Source organism: Balaenoptera acutorostrata, chromosome 18, assembly GCF_949987535.1.
Source record: "Balaenoptera acutorostrata chromosome 18, mBalAcu1.1, whole genome shotgun sequence".
Taxonomy (NCBI): Eukaryota; Metazoa; Chordata; class Mammalia; order Artiodactyla; family Balaenopteridae; genus Balaenoptera; species Balaenoptera acutorostrata.
Window position 1 is genome coordinate 59,498,568 of NC_080081.1, and position 21,982 is coordinate 59,520,549.

Sequence of the window (21,982 nt, forward strand, 5' to 3'; positions counted from 1 at the left end):
CCTGTGGCTGCAGCTCCACCAGACACAGCAGAACCTCAACTGACAGGTGCGCCGAAGGTTTCCGAATAATTTAAGTTTCTAATTAAAACAATTCCTTTCAATTTCAACTCTTGCTGAAAAATCTTTCTAAAATGCCTGAGCTTACTTTCCTGTCTTAGTAAATCCAGTGCGGTGAATCAAAGTTCAAGTAATCTTTTTTCCTCCCTTTGACATGGTATTTCAATATTTGAAAAGCAGTTCTTATTAATATAATGTGTATAGGAGCATGTCTGGAAAGTAAGGAATTTAGGGCTTAATAGGAACTGAGACCAGAGAATTTTTTCCAATTAAAATAAAAGCAAAAACTATAAATGCCTAGGGGTTTTTTTCCCCCCTTTTCTTTTGTAAGTTTAGAAAAATGTATCTGCTTAATCTCGAGTTCCAGGGACACAAGATGTCACTCTTGTGATTGTAGTTAATACCAACAGTCCTGAGAAAGTTTGTTAGTTGTAGGAGAAACGTTGTATAACCTGGATCAACATGCATTGGAAGTCTTAGAGGTAAGTTGACACAGGAAATTAGAGCCACAAGCCTGTACAGGCAGGCAAAAAAGATTGTGCAGTAAAGACAATGCAACATTCTGTAGATGTAAGGTTTATTCAAACAATTGGGACTTCCCACGGTGCCTCTGGTTATTGGATACAGCTGGGAAAGGACGGCCATTAAACCCCCAGGGCTGGTCTGTGCCCCTCTGAAGAGTGTGGGAGCAGGACTCAGATCTGGGGGAGAGGCTCCGCTGCCCTTTGTGGTGGTGTTTGCACTGCAGACGCTGTTGTCCAAAGTTTTTGTCCTGCTGGGCTGCCCCATGCCCGGTCCTTTAGTTGGAGACAGCAGGCTTTTCCTGGGGCTTTTGTTTGTGCTTGTTGGGGTTTCTGGTCGCTGTCTTTTCCAGCACCCAGTCAGGGGTAAATGAAGCAAAAAGAAAACTCCGGAAACTCACCGCCATGTCGTTCCTTGGGTCCCAAGGTCCCTAGCCAGTCTGCCTTCTTCTCTCCGTCTTTTAGAAGCTTCTTGTGTTTGTTTTATATATAATGTATAGGGTTTTAAGCTGTACTTAGTGGGAAAATTACATTTAGTCTACCTTTCCAGAATCCAACTTCATTTTTGTTTTTTGTTTTTTTGTTTTTTGGCTGTGTTGGGTCTTCGCTGCTGCGTGTGGGCTTTCTCTAGTTGTGGTGCGCGGGCTTCTCATTGTGGTGGCTTCTCTTGTTGCGGAGCACGGGCTCTAGGCGCGTGGGCTTCAGTAGTTGTGGTGCGCAGGCTTCTCATTGTGGTGGCTTCTCTTGTTGCGGAGCACGGGCTCTAGGCATGCGGGCTCAGTAGTTGTGGCTTGTGGGCTCAGTAGTTGTGGTGCACGGGCTTAGTTGCTCCATGGCACGTGGGATCTTCCCGGACCAGGGCTCGAATCTGTGTCCCCTGCATGGGCAGGCGGATTCTCAACCACTGCACCACCAGGGAAGTCCCAACTTCATTTTTACATAGGGTTTCTGCAAAGGACGATTTGCCTTGATACCTAGGTATCTAGGTAGCTTACATGATTTGTTTTTAGCTTTGCTGCCTTCAGAATCAGTCTTGAGGGTTTTTTACTCATATTACTGAAAGCAGGGCCTTGTGCTGCCATACTTGGCTTTCTTCTGACCCTCTTTGGTTTAATGTGTGTCATTTACGCTTAGGCCTGTTTTAAGAAAAGCTCACTTCGGCTGTGCTATCAGTGTAGTGAAGCGGTGAGTCCCAGGGCTCAAGAGGCAGTGTCCTGCTGGCCCTGGGCCACTCTGCTCTGACATTCAGAGCCAGGTGTTCTCCAGTTTTTATCCAACTTACATTGGCTTCGAAGTCTTCGGCTTCCAGCGTGCCAATGGGATCACTTAACATACGATCCCAAAAGCTCTCTTTAGAGACAAACTCCTCGGCTTTCAATTTTGGAAGGCACAGCAAAAGGAGAGGCATTTGGAAACGGAACCAAAACAAGAAACAAACAGAAACAAAAAGAGAAATAGATTTATGGCATTTACACTTGCGCTTTTAAATAAAAATGCATATGTCATCAATAAGACTTTAAATAAATTCATCAAATCACTTAAAATTTGACTTGGGGATATTAATAAAATTGGAAAAAAAGGGTCAGTTTCAGTGGCGGACTTAAGAAAGTGAGTGTGTGTTTCTGGTGGCCAGTGAAGGTTCATCTGACAGAGTGACATTTGAGTGTGTCCTGCATGAAGCAAGGGAGTGAGCAGGCAGATGGCTGGGGAAGAGCATCCCTGCCAGGGGGCAAAGGAGGTGCAAAGGCCCTGAGGCGAGAGAGAGTGGGAGCATGTTGACATATCTGACAAACTGGAAGAGGCACGGTATGCCTGGAGAGGAGGGAGATGGGGAGGGGCAGGGCCAGCTCACCGAGGACCTTGTAGGCCGTGGGAAGGAATTTAGATTTTATTCCAAGAGAGATCTATTCTGAGTGTGATTTTTCTCTTGGAAATCCTGAGAAATATCCCTAGCTCCCGTCAGTTTTGTCAAAAATTGCCCATTTCCAGGATTGCACATGGTTCGTAATTGCTAATCAAGGCCTAAGAGATGAATCGCCAAGCCAGTGAGCTAAAAAAAAAAAAAGAAAATCTCTCGGAGATAACAGATGCCTTTGTTCTCAAGGTGAGCCACAGCCTGGTGACCCTGGGCCAGGAGAGGGCTGGAAACCTCCAGTGTCGACGGGGTGCAGACCGAATGGAGGAGTTGATAATTACAAGTTGGGCCTGGAGTCCCTGCTCCCGGGAAGGCGTGGCTCCTGAGGCAGAGCTGGGGGGAAGGGCTCCCACACAGTAATTGGGCCCCCGGGGAAATTACGGTGGCCTTTGTCTCAGCTTCAGGATGACACCGGCCCCTCCACGCTGGGCCATCCCGAGAGCCCTGAAAATCCACCGGGTTGGCACTGGGCCGACCGATTCTGTCTGATGTGTGTCCCTGTTGGGCCTCGGGGGGGGGGCAGAGAAGGGGCATTCTTTGTGATCTCCATACACGCACGTTATTTTTGCACTTCTTCCCAACTTTGGTTCAATAATGAAAACGCTGACTCCTTTGGGCCCCTGGAGGGATGGAGAACCCCACTCAGCTGCATCTGCCTGTACTGACACCAGGCCCAGGGGCCTCTCTGCCTGCAGACCTCCTACGCCAGCCTTGGCTTGTTCCTGGTGGAAACCTGCCTCCTTTCGGTGGCCCCTGTGTGGTGGGAGTCCCCCCCACTGTTCTTTCCCGCCAGTTCCACCCGCTAGGCCCTCACCACCCCGCTGGGGTGCTCACAACTGGCAAAGGCACCGGGCCCTTTCCGCTCATTCCAAAACACTGTGTGTCCCCAGACTGTCTGCCAGGGATGCAGCCTAGAGAAGTTATAAAACTTCTTGTTGGGATAACCCCACAAGAATCCTTGGGAATTCAGGCAAGAACCTCAGGAAGCTCCGTTTGGTTGTCACTGGAGAGAGATGGAGGAACTGGTAGAACAGGGATCTGGGGAGACCGGGTGGCAGAGCCTCCCTGTAAGGGTCTCTGAGGATGTGCTGGCCCAACATGGAGGCGTCTGGCTCTGGTCCTGATAGCTTAGCAAATCCCCATGATTTATGAGTGCTGTATTTTAGTAAGCTTTATTGAATAATAGCTAGTTAATTCGAGGGAAAAAAAGAAGTAGGTGTTTGTCAAAGGAAGAAGGGGAGTTGGCAGGACTGAACGAATACAGAGCAGCAGTGTTCAGAGGCATTCGGTTCCACATAATCATTAAGCTTATTAACATCAACAGGCACTGTCTGCGTGTCAAGAGGAGCCCAGTAAATCCGCAGTTATACAGCCATAACTGGGGCGGAAGGAGAAGGATGAGCTTTATTCCTAATTAACTTTCCCTTTGGGGAATCCTGTCAACCTCTACCTTTGTTCTAGTGAGATCATTATCTTCCCCTGAAGTTGCTTTATGGGGGGACTGGGGGAGGGGGCAGGTGTCAGGCCAGATTCCTAAGTGGCGGCCCTGTTACCCAGGACCCAGGCCCCTCCCAGCTTGTCACTCAGTCCCCTCGCACCCTGGTCCCCTCATCTGTGTAATGGGGACCGTAAGGCTTATCTTCAGGGTGGCTCAGGGGACCGGCACTCATGCAGTGAACGCCGGGCACACAGCATTCCCTGAAGTGGAGTGTGCCTGTCCCGGGCTGATGAAGAACAAATCTAAATTCTCCCCCATCCAATCAGTGGCTCTCCTGTAACGTTTTTTCTTGCCAGAAGCATACTTCCTGAATTGGGGTAGATGTTTGAGTCCTGTGTATCTGCCCTGCAGGGCAGATGCCCACGTTATAAACGAGGAAAGGGAGGGGACAAGCAGTGGGCGACTGGCCCCGGGCGGGGTCTGAGAAAAGAGCACACAGGTGGAACTCGGTCCTGTTTTCACCTCCTCCTCTGCCCTGCACGTAGTGAATCCCTTGTTGTCCTTGAATCAAGGATAAATGATGGGCTGGGCTGGCAGCTGCTATGGGCACAAATCTGTAATCTGTTCTAAAGCCACTCAGTGTGCTTCATGGATCGACAGCCTGAGCTGCTGCCAGGAGCTTGTGAGAAATGCAGAATCTCAGATCCACGGAATCAGAATCTGCATTTTAACAAGATGCCCGGGTGATCGCTCTGCACATTAAAGTCCGAGCAGCACTGCTCTACCCCTACACCCCCCACCCCCGGAAATGAAATAAGATGAAGAAGATTTCATAGTCTAGAGTTGGAAGGAGTTTGATAAGCCGCCTGTGTAGGTAACCCCGATCCTCCCCACTTCCCCCACCCCCATGCTGACACAGCAAGCAGGTCACCATCCCTACGTTGTTTCTAATAGGATGGGTCTGGTTAATCGCAGGGCTTTTGTGGAGTGATGTGTGCAGGTTGGGATTCTGCCGCCAAAAGGCTTCTCCCCTGTCCTTCCCCCTCATGGAATTCAACTATCCCCTCCTTAATCAGGCTTTAAGGGTACCATCTGAGGGGCTCTAATTCGTTCCCTGTCAAGTTACCATCGAGTGAGTCTGTCTGGAGGTGCCCATGCATCCCAGTCAAGCCCTGCTGCCCAGACTCCAGGGAACCTAGCAAATGACCGACTGGACCCTCTTTAAATGTGGGCGTCCCTGTACAGAGCTTGAGTAGAGAGATGGACTTCTGGGCCGTTCCCAAGTCATTCTGTCTCGCTCCCGAGACCCTCTCTCTGTTTCTTGTTCTAGCTCCCTTCTTCAGTTAAGGACAGAGAAACATATCCAGGTTCAGGGACTGTGTGCCCAGCATGTCCCTCGGTCCTCTCCAGGACTCGGCACCGGCTGGACCAGCGAGGCGCCCACCCGCCCGGGGCGCCATCCCCGGCCCGGCTGCTCTGCGGGGAGCAGGGATCTTTGCATAGGTTATGTGGGACTCTCACCATTTCCTGCCTTTTGCGGTTCTTCAGTGGGAACGGAGGCTGAAAACAAATAGGAAAAATGATGAATAGGATGTGGTATGGTGAACTGTTAACCCCTAAATGTCTGGGGGGACCAGGGTGGAGACTGCGTATTGTAGGGTAAGAGGCTCCCATGATGGTCAGCAGTTGGAGGCCTGGAAGCTTATGCTCAGCACACATCGATTCCCCTCCGTTTGTTCATAGTTCATCTTTCCCACTAGAGTTTAAGTTCTGAGAGGGTAGGATGGCTTTGTCCATATAAAGGTGGACAAACTACTGCCCAGTACACAGTAGGTATACAATAAATATCAGTAGATGCACAGTAAATGTCACGGAATGAACTGAGTATGGATAATCCATTATCTTCCCTCCTAACTCCAGTGGTAAATATTATTTCCTCCCCTTTCAAAACTCAATTTTAATTCAAAATTAAAAGCATTTTACTCTTTGGCCAAGTTTCTTCCCTGAGCCTTGACCCCTGACACCAAGTTCTAGAAATAATGCCTTGGCCGCTGGCCTTAATAAAGGCTACCGTAATCTAAAATGGTCAAAAGAGGACTCTCTTTCGCTCAGGGCGTGCTAATTCTGTGCTTCTTACCGTCTCATAGATGGATTCGTAGCTTCTGCGAGTCATTTAAAATCATCGTAAAACTATAAAATTAAAATGATACCTTGTGAATCAGACTTGAAGGTGGTTAGTATCGTTGTTGATTCTTCCTCTGTTTGAGATTTTGATTTTAAAGGTACTGTTAAAAGACAGAAGAGGGTGGCCATTAACAATTTTAACCTTATACTTTCCAGCGGGTTCATGTTGGACGTTTAGGGTCTGAGGTTCTTTCTTGGCAGCCAAGGCTGATCCACAGAGGAGAAAACGGGTTGGAGGGCACTGCTGGCGTCTATTAGATGCTCCCTCTGCCAGCTTCCTCCTCTTAGCTTTGCTGACTTACTTTGGGGCTGCAGTGAACAGTGGTTGGGAAATGTGGGCCCTCTGTGGCCTTCTTCTCTGGTCCCAGGACAGAGAGGATGGCTGGGGTTGAGGGGAGACCTTAGGGATATTCGTCCTTCGGTAGGAGGAAGAGCTGCAGGAACCATAGAGCCAAGTGGCTTCAAGGCCGTGTAGACTCATAATGGCGTACGCCTGTCGCTGTAGGAAGTGGGCATCTCTGGTGTTCTGTTGTCAAGAGCTCACGGAGAGGTGCATAACGGGGGCTGGCGGGGAAGCACAGGGGCTGGCAAGTACAGATGCACTGGGTTATGCCACGAGAGGCTACTGTGGTTTTTTGAGAACTTTTGTAAAATTCTTGGTTACCCATGTTGTATATTTTCTAGAATTTTGTGATCCCTGCTCCTTTTTTAAAAAATTAATTAATTAATTAATTTATGGCTGTGTTGGGTCTTCGTTTCTGTGCGAGGGCTTTCTCTAGTTGCGGCGAGCGGGGGCCACCCTTCATCGCGGTGCGCGGGCCTCTCACTGTCGCGGCCTCTCTTGTTGCGGAGCACAGGCTCCAGACGCGCAGGCTCAGTAGTTGTGGCTCACGGGCCCAGTTGCTCCGCGGCATGTGGGATCTTCCCAGACCAGGCCTCGAACACGTGTCCCCTGCATTGGCAGGCGGACTCTCAACCACTGCGCCACCAGGGAAGCCCTACCTTCCAATCTTAATCCACACACACACACACACACACACACACACGCACACACACCCCATTCCTAACGGCAAGGAAGCAGAGGCGAGCTGCCGCCTCCCCTCCCCTCTCACGGGGGCGGCAGGATTTGAGCTTGGTCTGCGATGAGAAGCCCCCCACCTGGGCAGAATCACTGCTGCCAGCCCATCAGCTGAGCCCGAGCCCTCCACAGCCAGGGAGCTCTCCAACTTCTAAGGACACGCATCCTACCATAAGTGGCTCCGACTGTTGGGAATCATGTCTATTTCTTAACTAATTTTCCTCAAGCTGGCCCTGTTCTAGCCCTTCCATGCAGATGGAGAGATCAGGTCTTGGTTTTGTGTGTCAGATCATCAGATATTTGAAGGCAGTTATCCTGTCTCAGAGTCACGTGTCTTCCAGACTTAACGCCCTCATTTGCTTCAGCAGTTCTTTGTACGATGTGGTCTCCAGGTTGGCCTAACACCACCCTCTCCTCGAGCCCCGGCCAGTCTGCCTCTAACCCTCATAGAGTGTGGGATCCCCCAAAGTGAACAGCGGCCCCAGGGTTGCTTCTGCCGTGCAGGCTAGAGCAGGACCCGTCTCCCTCTATATAACCTTTCAATTATTCTTGGTTATATTAACTATTCTGGCAGTCACACCAGTCATACCATTGACTTCTTGAGCCTGTGGTTGAGTAAATCATCTACAGCAGACAGGGCATTCCCCCCTTGTCCTTCTCCATCCTGTTTTTGTGGGCCTAAGAGCAGGGTCTAATCTAAATTACCATTCTGTTTTATCTAGCCAGTCCCGATCCAGTGTTTCTGCCTGTGAAGATCTTTTAGAATCTGATCACATTACTGTCATCACCCAACAGCTGCCAGTCATGTACAGATACAAATATTCCTCCTACATCTGTATCTGAGTCTGTGGATACAGACTGGACAGAGCCCTGTAGCTCCTGACCGGAAGTTGGGTTGACTCTGATCCTTAAACAGTATCTCTGGATGGTTATTCAGTAGCGCTCATGCCATTGTCTTGCACTACCATCTACCTGGTATTTGTCTGTGTTGTCCATAGGAACATGAGGAAGGCTTTGAAAAAGAAATGTGTTTTGGAATTCGGGCCTCCAAACTCCACAGTTCCCTGATCTAATAACCTTGTCAAAAAGTGACCTCAAAGCCAGTATTACTTGATCTGTTCTTATTGATCCTATGCTGGTTCCTTGTGGTCATTTTGCTCTCAGTATTTGCCCCAGATTGGTCAGACTCATTTCCCCAGTTCTTCAAAAACCATAAACATGATTAAGCTATCCTCTCTCTGTAGATATTCTGGGGTATACTTTATCTCGGTCAGGACACAGCAGTTACCATTATTTTCTGATCTTCTCACCAATCTTTGGTGTCTGCTATTTCTTGCCTAATTTTGCTGTACCCTTTTCAATCTGAAGATCATCTTCTTTCATAGAGAAGTCAAAATGCAATAGCAATGGAAGAACATGGTTTTCTTTGAATCGCTCCTCAACAGGCACTAAACAGTGGCTCTGTGTGCCTTGATCTACTTTTTGCCCCAGTCATATTTTAAAAGGGCCCCCCTTCTTTTGTTGCTGCCTACAGTATTATTATTATTACTTTTTGGTAAGAATACATTTACCCTGGACTTCAGCTCTCCTGACACTTTTCTCAAACTTCGAGACATTTTCCTACTTTTATCGTAGGTAACTATCGTATCTTTTTTAACCTCTGAATGTGATCTTTCAAGATCTGAGTCCACTGAAAGGAACTCTATGCAAACACTACTTTCCACTTTGGGGAGCTTTCCAACCCTCTTCTTCATCTGGCCAGGTGACCTGAAGTAACTACTCCACTGATAGCACTTGCCCCTCTCTGTTTATCCTCACCCATGTTTCTATACATAGTGTCTCCATGTGTACATATTTCTATACACAGCTCCTTTCCAACCAAGACTGTCTCTTGGGAGAAGGATATACCTTCTCATCACCATAGTTGATCTTGAGTCTGATGAAGATTCAGCAGCAGTTTCGCAAGGATGTAACAAATATTTATAGGCGCTTACTGTGTGCCGGACACCAAGTCTGGAGGATTTCTACAAGCAGGGTTATAATGTTCTGTGTTAGAATTTCTGGTGTACCTTGTTTATGACCCTGCTCTGTGCCTGGCTGGGTAGACACCTGAGGCCATAAATAGTCTTTCTGGTCTTCCACCTGCGTCCTCACACGAGCCACGAGGCATTCCCGGTGCCTTTAGCCTTCCTTCCATGTCAGACCTGCCACTCTGTGCAGTAATAGGTTTCAAGGATTTATTTATCTGGGTGTTATACCTCCATATTTGGTTCAAAGTGCTGTTTGTAGAGTCCATGTAAAATGCCGTTTCTGGCGCACTGGAGTTGAATAGTCCCGTAATAAAAAACGCTTTAGAAATAGGAACCTAGCACCCATGAAATCTGTTCTACCCTAGAGGTTCTCTGGTTCTCCACCATTCCTGTGCCTGGAATCCTCTGGGATCTTGTTACGGATGAGGCAGGGATCGTGGTAAGAAAGCCTGGGAATCTGCGTCTCTACGGGCCCCGGGTGCCGGGGATGCTCAGTCCTGGACCCCGAGGAGCAGCAGGCCAACACTCGCCCTCCGCTCACTCCTGGGGGCTCTCAGCCCCACACAGTCAGCGCTTTGAATCGCTTTTGCCTTGATTCACTGTGTTTCTCCAACAAGCGGATGGGTGGCTTCTGCCCTGGGCTAAAAGCAGATTCTCCTTTGCATCCACCATGCTCGGGAACCCTTAGTGTTCTGTCCTCCAGCTGCAGGAGGACTGGCTTTTCTTCGTGGCAGGGGCCCTCTGCCCCCTCTTACCTCGATTTTGAGCTCCTTCCTGGGGCTCCATGCTTCCTGGATTCCCCTTGCACCCCTGCCCCCGCCCCGGTTACCTCCTCTTACACCTGTTCACTCTTCCAGAGGAAGAGCCTCTTGATGAGCCTCTCTGCCCCATTCCACTGTCCAGACACAATCAGTTACCTGTTGCCAGCCAATGCTGTCCAATTATTATGAACACTCTCCAAAAGATTGGTTGTAAACCATAGGCAGAAGGGAAAAGAAAAACCTTCACGAATTGTAGGGAATTGCTTACTTTTCCTTGTGTTCCAATCTCTGCTGTAGCCACTATCCCCTCATGTCTCTGCAGGAGCCTGGGGTTATGACATTGACCCTGGCTTTAGATGCTCCAACACTGTCCACACCTTTGGTCCAGGCCACCAACATCACAGGATCTGATCAGTAGGTATTGCTGCGGGTGGCTAGACTTTTGCTAAACACTAAATACACGTTGGCTTTAAGGAACTCAGTACTGGAAAAGACTTAGCTACAAAACATGCCCCTACAGACCAAATAGGCAGAGCGCTTAAAACCTAAATTAGATCCAGACATGACTGGCTCTGTAAATTAAGCTTGGGGACCAAAAGGATCGTGAATGAACACGGCAAATGAAGCAGTGATTTCCGGAGGGTCTCTCTCTGGAGGTGGGCACACAGTGGTGTGAACAGGCCCTTCCCACACCCCAGGCTTCTCCTATCTCTTTCTCCTCTCCCACATCCTTTCAAGCTCAGCATTGGCACTTTACAGGCGATTACCCGGTAAATGACTTCCAGAATCCTGCTTATGAATATTTAGATAAATGCTCAGATTTTTTCCAGCTGTCATGCTTACTGACTCTGAAATGGTTCCTGTTTTCAGGGCTCCATCGGAGCACACACACTAATAAAAATCCCACATGAACCGATTTAGCCTGTAAAAGACTCCTCATCACGTGCTGGCAGCCGGCACCGTGGAACGCCTGGCTTGTGTGGGCCTGCCTCTTGCCGCTCCATTCTCCCTCATAGGGTTTCTGACTCCTAATTTCATTTAACCACATTTGAGCTACAAAATTTAGCAGGCACGGATGGGGCCAGGGGAGTGAGGTGCTGGTCGGGAATCTAATTTACCGCTGCCATGACTACAGATGTGAAACGCATGTGTGGATCTGTGATGGATCAGTCTCACTAAGGCAGGGTTTAAATTATTAATAACGGCGAGAAATGCCATTCAGTGTTGCATCCCCAGGATCCTAGGGCGAGGAACCTTTGGGCTTAATTGGGCAGAGGATTAAGATCCTCAGTGCAATCTTGCCCAACTGTCTCTTGAGTGTCTCCTAGTTGTGGCCACAGAAGTTCCCCCTGTGGATGGTCTTGGCTCGTTCTGAACCAGGGCTGGCTTTGACTGCACGCTGAGATGGAGAGTCTGGGGTGGGCCCCAGTCCCCTCACCACGTGATTGTTCGGAGATGGCCTCTCTCCGCAGGGAACCAGCCTGTAATCTGGGAAGGAAATGGCCTGTGTCCCCAAGGGAAATAGGGCCTGTGTTCCTGTAGAAGAAGAACAGGAAAACTAATGAAGGGACAAGGGGAAGATCGAAGAAGGTGTTTGTCTTAGCACTTCGCTGATGCTCTTTCTCTGAGGGGGGGTCTGGGACGAGGAAGGGGGTCCCAGGGTTCGGATGGCACAGGAAGCAGTATGCGTCATCAGCCTGATGGAGAACACTCCAGCCTCCATATTCCACATCCATGGGACGCCCGCAAGGCCACATCTCCCCAAGCCCCCAGGAACCCGGCCGCGAGGTGGATGCCGGATGTGGGGTCCCTTACCCTGCTGGCTTTCACAGATCCACTCCGTCTGCGTGCTCTGGTCCTGCAAGCCCAGGAGCTCTCCATCGCGCTTCACCAAGGATGTAGACGGCATCGTGTCACCGAGAAGAAGGCTGCTGCTGGCAGGTTCAGGGGGTGGGAGGAGGGACAGCAAAGAAGGTGGTCACCCGAGGGACGCCAGCAGCAGAGGGGGGCAAGGGGTCGGTCCACCTCCAGACAGGGGCCGGGTTAGGAGCCCAGAGCTGTGGCCTGCGGGGAGGTTGGGGTGGCGGCGGCTGCTTCCCGGTCCCCGCAGACGTCGGCCTGTCCCTGGTGGTGGCTGTCACCGGTCGGAAGGGACCAGCTTGTGGACCGTGGAAAATAGGCCTGTGTGCCACCCTGGGTGCCAACCGCAGCTTCACTTAGAGTGACAGGCTCTGGGGGTGCCTTCAAAGGCCAATCAACGGGCCAGGCCTCCGTGCCGGACAGTCTAACCTTCCAGAACATTCTGTGTCCCTGCTGGCTCACCACCCTGCTCATTCCAGTCGTCCTTCCTGCCTCAGAGCTGCCTCAGGCAGAGCGGAAAAAATCAGCAGCCGCTTAAAACCAAGCACTGAGGTCTGTCCCCGCTAGTCTGCCCACTGCACACACCACCATCTTCGAGAAAGGTTTCTGCGGGGCCTGATGACAGGGCGTTGGGTGTGAGGCGCAGGCCCTGCTACCCGGGAGCTCAGGATCAAGAGGGGTGACCCAGCACCCCGACCTACATCGTGTCCTTCCTTAGGGATCTCTGCCTTTTAACTGGGGCAAGAACCTGTGATTCAGAGGGATGAGAGGGGCTTCTGGCCCTGAAGCCAGCTCGTGGAAACTGGCCCAATTGGCAGAGACAGGCCTGAGGGGAAATGCCCGGCCCATCAGTGGTCAGAGACTGTGGCGGCAGAAAGAACCTAGACTTCGGCGTCAGGTGGTCCGAGCTGAAGTCTTGGCTCTTGCGCTAGAGTGGAGTCACCTTGGGTGAGCCACCTAACTTCTCTGTGCCTCGCTTTCCGCACCTTTTTGCTACTTGTACTTCCGCCCCCAGGTCCGCACAGGTGAGGACAAAATGAGAGTGGGCAGTGTTGGCTGTCGTCATTCTTAGAGGGCAAATGAGAAGTTCAGTGGCCCTTCATGAGACGGGCCCGTTCCCTGTCGGGGTCGGCGTTCCCTGATGCAGGGATCGGGGGCAGAGGGGCCGCAGTCTGAGGCTGGGGGCGAAGAGTTGAGGAAGACAGGAGGAGGCGGCTTGTTCCAGCCAGAAGGCACCGCCGGGAAGCTGTTCTCCCTTCAGCGTCGGTGGGAGTTCCAGGCAGATTTGTGCCACTTCTGGGGGTCCCGGGGGAGGGTCAGTGCCAGCCTGCAGGCTGGGGCAGAGCAGCTGTGTTCTCAGGATGCACCACTAGAGAGGGGCCCCGGGGGGCAAGTGGCAAGATGCTCTGGTCTTAGGTCAAGTGACCACAGGGCTCAAGAACTAGTGGAGAAGGTGAGCTTTTTGGGCAAGTGTCAGTCCTTGCCCTGCTCCAGGCCTCAAGGCCACATCAGGAGACCCCCCCGGGGCTCAGTTTCCTTATCCTTCTGGTGGGATAATGCCTGTCCTACCTCACTCACCAGGTGCCCACGGGGGCCCAAGGAGGTAACGCAGGTCCCCATGGATGGACTTTGACAAATCAAAGCTGTCGACAAACACGGGGATTATACTTAAGGTCATGGAGGGCCGCTCTGGTCATTTCCATGCTCATGTACACTTGCCCAGCACCCTCCCTGCCCCGTCGGCAATGCGGAGGTGTTGCAAGGAGGAGCCCCTGTCCCGAGATCCCAGGCCTGCTCCTGCAGCCGCTTCAGCGCGGGGAAGGGGCCTGGCGTGTGCCTGGGGACCTTGGGCACGCATGTGGAAGAGGGGGCCTTCCCGTTTACAAGGGACCCGTGAAACACTTGACCTGAATCTGCTCCCCTCCCATCCCCCCTGCCTCAGCAAAGAAACACGAGTGGGACACTTCTTGCCCAAAGGGGTTTGTGGAGGGTTTGGTCTCTCAGCAGCCTTGTGTGAGGAAAACCCAGGGCCTCTCTGAGCACCCCCAGGCCCAGACCTGGACTCGCGGGAGCCAAGCCGAACTGCACAGGGACAGACCCAGGTAAGGCCCCAGGCTCCCCGCAGGGCCCCGGGAAAGAACAGGAGACAAACTCAGCTGCAATACGAATAATAGATTGGACAGGTGCTTGTGTTTGGAATAAAGCTGACCAGGAATCATGCTCCTTGTTTTGCATGTGCTAAGTTTTCCACGTGGTGGCTCGTGGGAGCAGAACGAAGGATAACAGTGATCCACAGCCCTTACTGCACGTGCCCCGTGTGCTAACCTCTGCTGCACGTGCGCCCTGTCAGTTAGTACGTTTAATCCTCACCACGGCCCCGGGAGTCGGAAACTCTTCCTGTCCCCATTTTACAGATGGGAAAACTGAGGCAGAAGATTAAGTGGCTGCCCTGTGGCACACAGCTGGCTGGGTGGGGCAGCTGCGATTCACACACCCAGGCAGGTGTGGATCCCTGGCTCCAGGGTCCCTGTTCTCCATCACAGCCTTCCAGAGGGTCACTTCCCCATCAGGCCCCTTCAGTGCCACGTTGCTTGCTCCTCTGTGAGTATCAGTAGCTGAGGTGGAGGGGCCTCGGGAAAGCACTCCCTCTTAGGGATTGCCTTAGTAGGGGTGGACCTGGCGGATACATGGTGCTGAGCCTCTGGAAGTGGGAAGCGTGGAACGGAGGGGCCGGTAGAGGGCGGGAGTGGGGAGCTGGCCTCAGCAGGTGGAGGGGAGCCCCGTGCAGAGTACTGTGCCCTCAAATTGTAGCCTGTGTCTTTCCTGCACAGAAGAGCTGGGGTCTCGTTCCTGCTTCTCAACGTAACCCAGCTGGCCTTGGGCTTTCTTTGTAGCTAGTGTCAACCCACTTCACCAGTGGAGGTCAATGACCGCCTTCCCCCAGTCATCCTTTGGGGCAGATGTAGGGGACGAGGACTGTGAATCAGAGGTCTTGTGTCCCCTGCCCCACATGGGTTTCCACAGAGCTGAGCACACGGAAGCTTCTGTCCACGGCTGTGTCAGTGACCGTCTAGCGTGGGCCAAGCCCTGTGGCGGGAGTTTCATGAATACTCACTGCGTGATTACTTAGAGCTTGGAATATGCGTGAGCGAGGAAGATGGCAACTTCCTTGTGGGTGTTCACTCATCTCTTCACCGCGAGCGCTGCCCAGGGCCCTTGGCCATTTCTCCCCAACTCAACCTTCTCTCCAGACTCAGCTGTCCCCTGCCCTTTCCTCTCCGTAGTTCTGGGCGCCCAGGATGCTGATCCTGGGACCCGTCCCTCAGCTTGTGAGTGGCTGAACAGCAGAGGGGAGCAGTATCGGGAGGTCCTTTGTGTGTGACTTCTAGGAGACCCCCGCCTGCACTGCACCTTCCTCGGGGGTCCTGCTCCCTGCAGCCCACCCCACTCTCACCCCCACTTCCCTCCTTTGGGACTGCAGAGGCTCCTGAAGCATCATCCCTAAGCATGAATCTCCACCTGACTTATCAGAAAAAAAAAAAATCAAAAACTTTTACCTTGCTTTAAGACTAGGCAGGGTTTGCGATGAACGAGCCTTGAATTCTGTTGGAAAAAACAACAGAAAGACAATGTTGGAAAAAAAAAAGAATCTTTTTCTTTCTATTAAAAAATCTGTTGTTAAGTATGTGATGCTGGGATTGGGGTGGAGAGGCCCTGATTTACAGAATTTTTCTATTTTTGCTTTTCGTTAGTGTTGTCTCTCTTAATGGTTTCCTTTAGAAATTATGAGGTTGAGATTTGATAAAGTTAGAGAGAAGTCAAGAAGGTAATTTTCATGAAATCATGGATTTGGGACATTTAGGTTTGCTTTGTTGATCTTTTGAGTTATTACAGAGGCCTCCCTCTGTCACAGGATGACGGACATCTATCTATACAGGAGACGTGGCTGAGGTTCAGAGGATATAAATATTTAAAAAATTATTTTTCATGTGTTTGTTGGCAGTCTGTATATCTTCTTTGGAGAAATGTCTGTTTAGGTCTTCTGCCCATTTTTGGATTGGGTTGTTTGTTTTTTTGATACTGAGCTGCACGAGCTGCTTGTAAAGACTCTATTTGTGTCATTTAATCACCTGACCATTGGCTTTGAATGATATGACATCAAGAATTTCAGGTCCAATTGGGATAAAATAGAGTATCGATTCTAGAGAATGGCACAGTGGAAGTAGTAAAGAAATGACAATCAGAAAATTTGAACTTGAAACTTGAAAGTTCAACACTTATCCATAGTTTACCCATGAGACAGACTATTATCGAGGAATATTACTTGGCTATTAAAATGAGGTCTACAAAAATTAAGCAATATGGGCAAATATGGAAGTCACAATACTAAGTTACAAAAGTAAAATACAAACTTATTTTATACACAGCATATTTAAAGTGGTAAAAACAGGACAAAACAAGGACCACAACCGCCAAACATGCAAAAAACGAGGGCAGGAGGAACAGAATAAAAATGATAAAACGTGAATCAGCTTTACTTATATTTGGATGTTGGTAGGTTGGGTGTTATTTTTCTACTTTTCAAATTTTCCACTAAAAAAATGAACAAAAGTAGATTTTGCTTCTTTTTCTGTTACTCTTCTCAAATTAAAATATGCATGTAATTTATTAAAAAGCAGAAACAAAGGATGAAAGGAGGGAAGAAAGGAAAAAAGAAAGAGAAGTGACTAGAAGAGAAAGAAGAGAAGGCTTGGGAGCCTGTCTTGGCTCCTCTGATTATTTTCCATGACCTTGGAGAAGTCACATACCCTCTCTCAAACTCCAGGATCCTCATTTGTGAAGGGGGCAGGGGGTAAAGAGTGGCTGGAAAATTGAAGGAAACAGATTGCGAAATATACACTATACACCCTATGCCACTGGACTGTGCTCCGGACCTTCAGGGCAAGACACACACGGAAAATGATACCGTTTGTACAGGAGCAGAGTGGAGGCTGGGGCGACTGGTCTCGGGGCTCAGCCTCTCCCCCCAGTAGTGGCCAACTCATGGCACCCTGATGCGGAAGCCCTGCCACTATCTGTGAACTTTCCTGCTTGACAGGTTGTCTGGCTCTCCCATCTCCGCCTTATCGGGGTATCTCAAACCTTTCTTATTAAATACACAGAATCGCTAGGTTCCCCATTTGGAAATGGTCCTCGGGGCACCACCTCTCAACTGGAAATAGCGACCAAATTATAGCATTTAGGCCAAACAGCATTCGGAGCCGCCAAAGAGGAGCTAGCAAGGGGAAAGGAAATGAAATCCAGCGGATTATATGTATCAAAATACCCTTAGGTAAAAGCATTACGAATCAAAATGAATATACTGTGACACCTCTACGGCATGATTTGCCACAGAGCAGAATTCATCTTTAGGAAGGTCTTGGGTTCTAAATAAACAAAAGGGGCCTCATTGTGGGGTGGTTTCCTGTTCTATGACAGCATGACAGAAATGTAGATCGTACTTCTTCCTTCTAGAGCCTTCCTGCACCTTGTGAGAAGCATTTTTACACCTGACAGTTGTATGGGGTGGGAGAGCTTTCAAAGCATTTTCAGAATGTTCTTTCATTTAATTGCCACAATCACAAGGAATTTTTTCACGTGGGGAAAGGGAAACTTGGAGCAGGTAATTGACATGCCCAAGGCCAAAGGCCCACCCTTGTGCTGGATCTTCTGACTCTGACACCACAGGGTTTACACCCATGTTTCACAGAAATGATTTGGAACCTCCCAGTTCAAATCCGGGGAGATCAGTCACATGTGGCTATTGATTATTCAGTGACAGTCAATGCCGTATTTACATTCAAGTTGCTCATCTAATTTTATTGGGTTTTCTCACAAATCATGGAGAAGATCATCCCTGTTTTTTTTTTTTTTAAATTAATAGCTACTCTATTTATTTATTTATTTATTTATTTATTTTTAGCTGTGTTGGGTCTTCGTTTCGTGCGAGGGCTTTCTCTAGTTGTGGCAAGCGGGGGCCACTCTTCATCGTGGTGCGGGGCCCACTCTTCATCGCGGTGCGCGGGCCTCTCACTATCGCGGCCCCTCCCGTTGCGGGGCACAGGCTCCAGACGCGCAGGCTCAGTAGTTGTGGCTCACGGGCCCAGCTGCTCCGCGGCATGTGGGATCTTCCCAGACCAGGGCTCGAACCCGTGTCCCCTGCATTAGCAGGCAGATTCTCAACCACTGCGCCACCAGGGAAGCCCCATCCCTTCTTTTAAAGAAGAGCGGGGGTGAGGGTTGTTAGTCTGACGTACCCTGATTGGTCCAGGGCAATGGGAGACTCTGACCTTCCTGCAGAGTAGCTGGGTGGGGGCCATAGATTCCTCCCACACCCTAGTTCGTTGCATCCTCTCTTGTGTTTTTGTTCTGTCCATTTCACAAAAGAGGAAAATGTGGCCAGGGGATGTAATTTACCCTTCACAAGTCAATGGTAAGGAAATAATAAAATATAATAATAATAATAATAATAACAACAATAATAGCTAACACTTACATAGTCTTAAAATGCTATATGCCTGGCATAGCTCAAAATGCTTTACATAATTTAACCCCTTTCATCCTCACAAACATCCTATAAGGTAGGCCTACTGTTATTCCTAATTTACAGCTAAGAAAACTAAGACACAGAGAGGTTAAGTGACTTGCCCAAGCTCATGCAGCTTATAAGTGGGAGAGAGCTGGTGTTCAGACCTATGCAGTCAAGGTCTTGAGAGAGGAAGAAAAAAGTGTTCTTTGTGACAGGTTCATATCTGCCACCAAATAGACAAGTAAGTAGCGTGCATGCTCCTTTCTCCCCTCCTGATCCTGTGGCAGACATCACTGGTGGATCGTGGCACACCTTCCTGCTGAGCCCAAACGAGGTCTCAGAACCCTTCTCATTACAGTGCTTCACCACTAACCTCTGATAATTAATCCATCAGCATGCGAGATGGAAGCCCATTTGCCATTTCTTGGGCTCATTTTATAGGCGCCGATTAACTCATAATGCTGTTTTTAAAAATAAGTATGGGTGATTGGGATTGACATATGCACACTACTATATATAAAATAGATAACTAATAAGGACCTACTGTATAGCACAGGGAACTCTACTCAGTACTCTGTAATGGCCTATATGGGAAAAGAATCTAAAAAAGAGTGGACATATGTGTATGTATAACTGATTCACTTTGTGGTACACCTGAAACTAACACAATGTTGTAAATCAACTATACTCCAATAAAAATTAAAAAAAAAAAACAAAAACAGAAAACGAAAACAAAAAACAAGAAAAAAGGTGTGTGTGTGTGTGCATGTGTGTGTCTATATATATGCCTGGCTTTGTGAAATGAATGAAATTGAATTTGATTGAGTTTGCATTAACTGAGGATCTGAGTCAGGAAAGCACTCTTGTCAGGCTCTGAGGTTCAAAACAAGAGATAAACAAAGTTACATCATAAAGGTATTGGGGAGAAATTATACATAAAGAAATCGTGATGTAAATTCTTTTGAAGATTTAAGATCCTCTTGTAAACCCCTTCTTAACTTAATCTGTTTTGTACAGTCTGGCTTGGTACCCTGGGTTTTCGTAGACTAAGACATGCTTCCATGTGCCTTCAAAGGCGTTTTAGTATTCCCCTACAGGTTTTTCAGTGCCTCTCCAATTTTTGCTAGCAGGGCATTTATTTTCAAAGCTTTTGCTTTATACACAGTTCCATTCACTTGACAGCACTGTATTTGTCCTATTCTAGTGGGTAGTATATTTACAAAGGTCCGACACATAGCAGGGACCTGTTAAGGATGCTTGATTCATACTGTGCAAAAGAAATGGCTTGAATGCTATTTTTCAGTATTAGAATTACACTGGGTACTTGAACAGCAGGGTTATTAGGAACCTGAGAGGGAGCTCAGTGGTAGAGGCACATAGAAAAGAGAATTTCCCAGCAACAGAGGAATGAGCTCTCCAACGTACTAACTTTTGTGAGGGCAGTAGGAACGTAGGATGATACATCTGATTTGGTGGAGAGGAGGTAAAGGTAAAACACCTGTGTAGCTGCCAAAACCAACCAGCTTTTAGGATGTAGGTAGTGTGCAATCAGACTGGGATTTAAAAATTCAAGCTCCCTGAGATGCTTGCGGTTGGTAACAGAACGGGATCCAGAAAAAAATAGTTTAGTTCTGTTTCTAGGTCAACATTAAGATGATGCAGATGACCTGGATTTTTAACTTTCCGTTCCTGGTTGGATATGTCCATTCAGTCATAACATCGAGGGAAGACACTGTGTGGGCCTGTGAATAAGTGCATATTAGCCACTTGCAGCAACAGCGCAAGGAGACCACTGCCAAATAATAAAACCCAACTTAAGGAAAAGTCGCCAATTGCAGAAACAGTATTGGAAAAATGTCAGCTCTAGGATGAGAGAAATCACTCCAAAGTTAAATACCCTCCAGCAGGGTAAGATGATGCCTTCCAGGGGCTGAACGGGCACCCTGGGAAGCGTACTAGTCTCTGCTGACTTAGTAACAGATTGTGGAAATGTATTCTAGGAAATAATTAGAGCTCATTAATAAAATTTAGCTCTAAGGGTGTTTATCAAAGTGCTGTTTTAAAAAGTAACAAAAAAAATCAGAAGCAATAAATGATCAATAATAGGAAATCAATTAAAATATTATGGTTTGAAAATATAATACAATGTGATGCAGCCATTAAAACGATTTGTAGAAAATTGAAAGCATGAAATGATATTCCTATAAGTATGTAATATTTATATGTAATTATAATACAGAAATATAGAAATAAATATACCTGAAAGGGCAGGTTGCAAGCACTATATAGTGTCTGGGGAGGACATAACCAAAGTGTAAAAGCGATTATCATCTCTGGATGGGAGTGATTTTTGCTTTCTTCTTTTTACGAATATACAGTTTCTCACACATCCACCATGCACATGTATTACTTGTGCAACAAGGAAAAAGAAAAGATACAAGTTAGGGGGTGTTTTCTGTTTGTCTTATTTTGTTTTTTACGAACAGGTGCTTCCCGTTCATCAGGTCTCCCTGTCTGCTTCGTAAGTTCAGTGCTTGGGGGCACAGCTCTTTTTTTTTTTTTTTTACTCATTTTTACTTTTAATTTTGCAAGTCAAAAAACCTTTTCAGGAAGTACAGTATTCATATAGAAAAGGACAAAAGGACTTTAAGTGGTAAGTGTACAATTTGTTGAATTTTAACAAAGCAGACACATCTATGTAACCAAGGGGCACAGCTCTTGAAGTTGTGAGTAGAACTTGGTCAGAAATGATTCATGAGTCTGCCAGCGTGGTGCGTAGGGTCGATCATTTGCGCTTTGGCTGTATCTCAAGCCTGTTCTTTTTTCCCGGACATCGTGATGGACTAGAACTACCATCTATGGGAACGTTCTCCCCAGATACTCACCCTCTTCCAGAAACTTTTCATACAGAAACATTTTTCCTTCCAGCAGCTCTTTCTTCTGTAGATACTTTTCCTCCTTCAGATACTCCTTTTCATACAGATACTCCTTTCCTTTCAGATAATTTTCCTCCTCCTCCAGGTACTGGTCTTCCTCCAGGCTCTCTTCCTCTTGAGGAAATAAAAATTCTTCCATTGAACTCTCCTCATCTCCCTCAGTACCTTCTTCCTCTGAAGATAAGGTCTGCGTGGAGTGGTGGAAAGTTCTGGAAGGGTGAGGAGGCGATGTCCCCGATGGCTGAAGCTTTCTAGCAGACATGCTGGGAGGCACTCAGCAGAGGAGAGCTTTCTGCAGCAGGCAGCGTCACCACTTCATCACCCTGGTAACCGAGAAAGGAATAAGACCCCGTTAGTCAGGAGTTACCTACTGCATGTTGTTCACTCATTGCATTCTGTGGTCTTGGGATGGCCCTTTGAGTATGCGTATCAGTACACGGTGGCCTGTGAAAAGGGACAAAAAGAGAAGGCAGAGGTTTTACCCTCCGGGAGCTGGTTGGAGAGACCACATCTGAAGGCAGCACCTTTGAAATGACTGCACAATATGAAGTCAGCGAGGAGAGCTGGAAAGTGAAGGAGCCATCGGTGTTTAGTGGTGCAATCCTTAGAGAAGACTTTTACTTACTCATCAAGA

At 48.4% G+C, this 21,982-nt stretch overlaps 1 protein-coding gene across 1 annotated transcript in view; it reads right to left on the reverse strand.

Moving 5' to 3' along the window:
* ERICH6B (glutamate rich 6B) overlaps positions 1-21,610 on the reverse strand; it is a 43,355-nt gene extending 21,745 nt beyond the window's left edge. The window contains exon 1 of the mRNA XM_007187058.1: positions 21,298-21,610. Within this exon, the coding sequence (XP_007187120.1) occupies positions 21,298-21,610 (313 nt within the window). The remainder of the gene's footprint in view (positions 1-21,297) is intronic.
* Between the last annotated feature and the right edge of the window lie 372 nt (positions 21,611-21,982).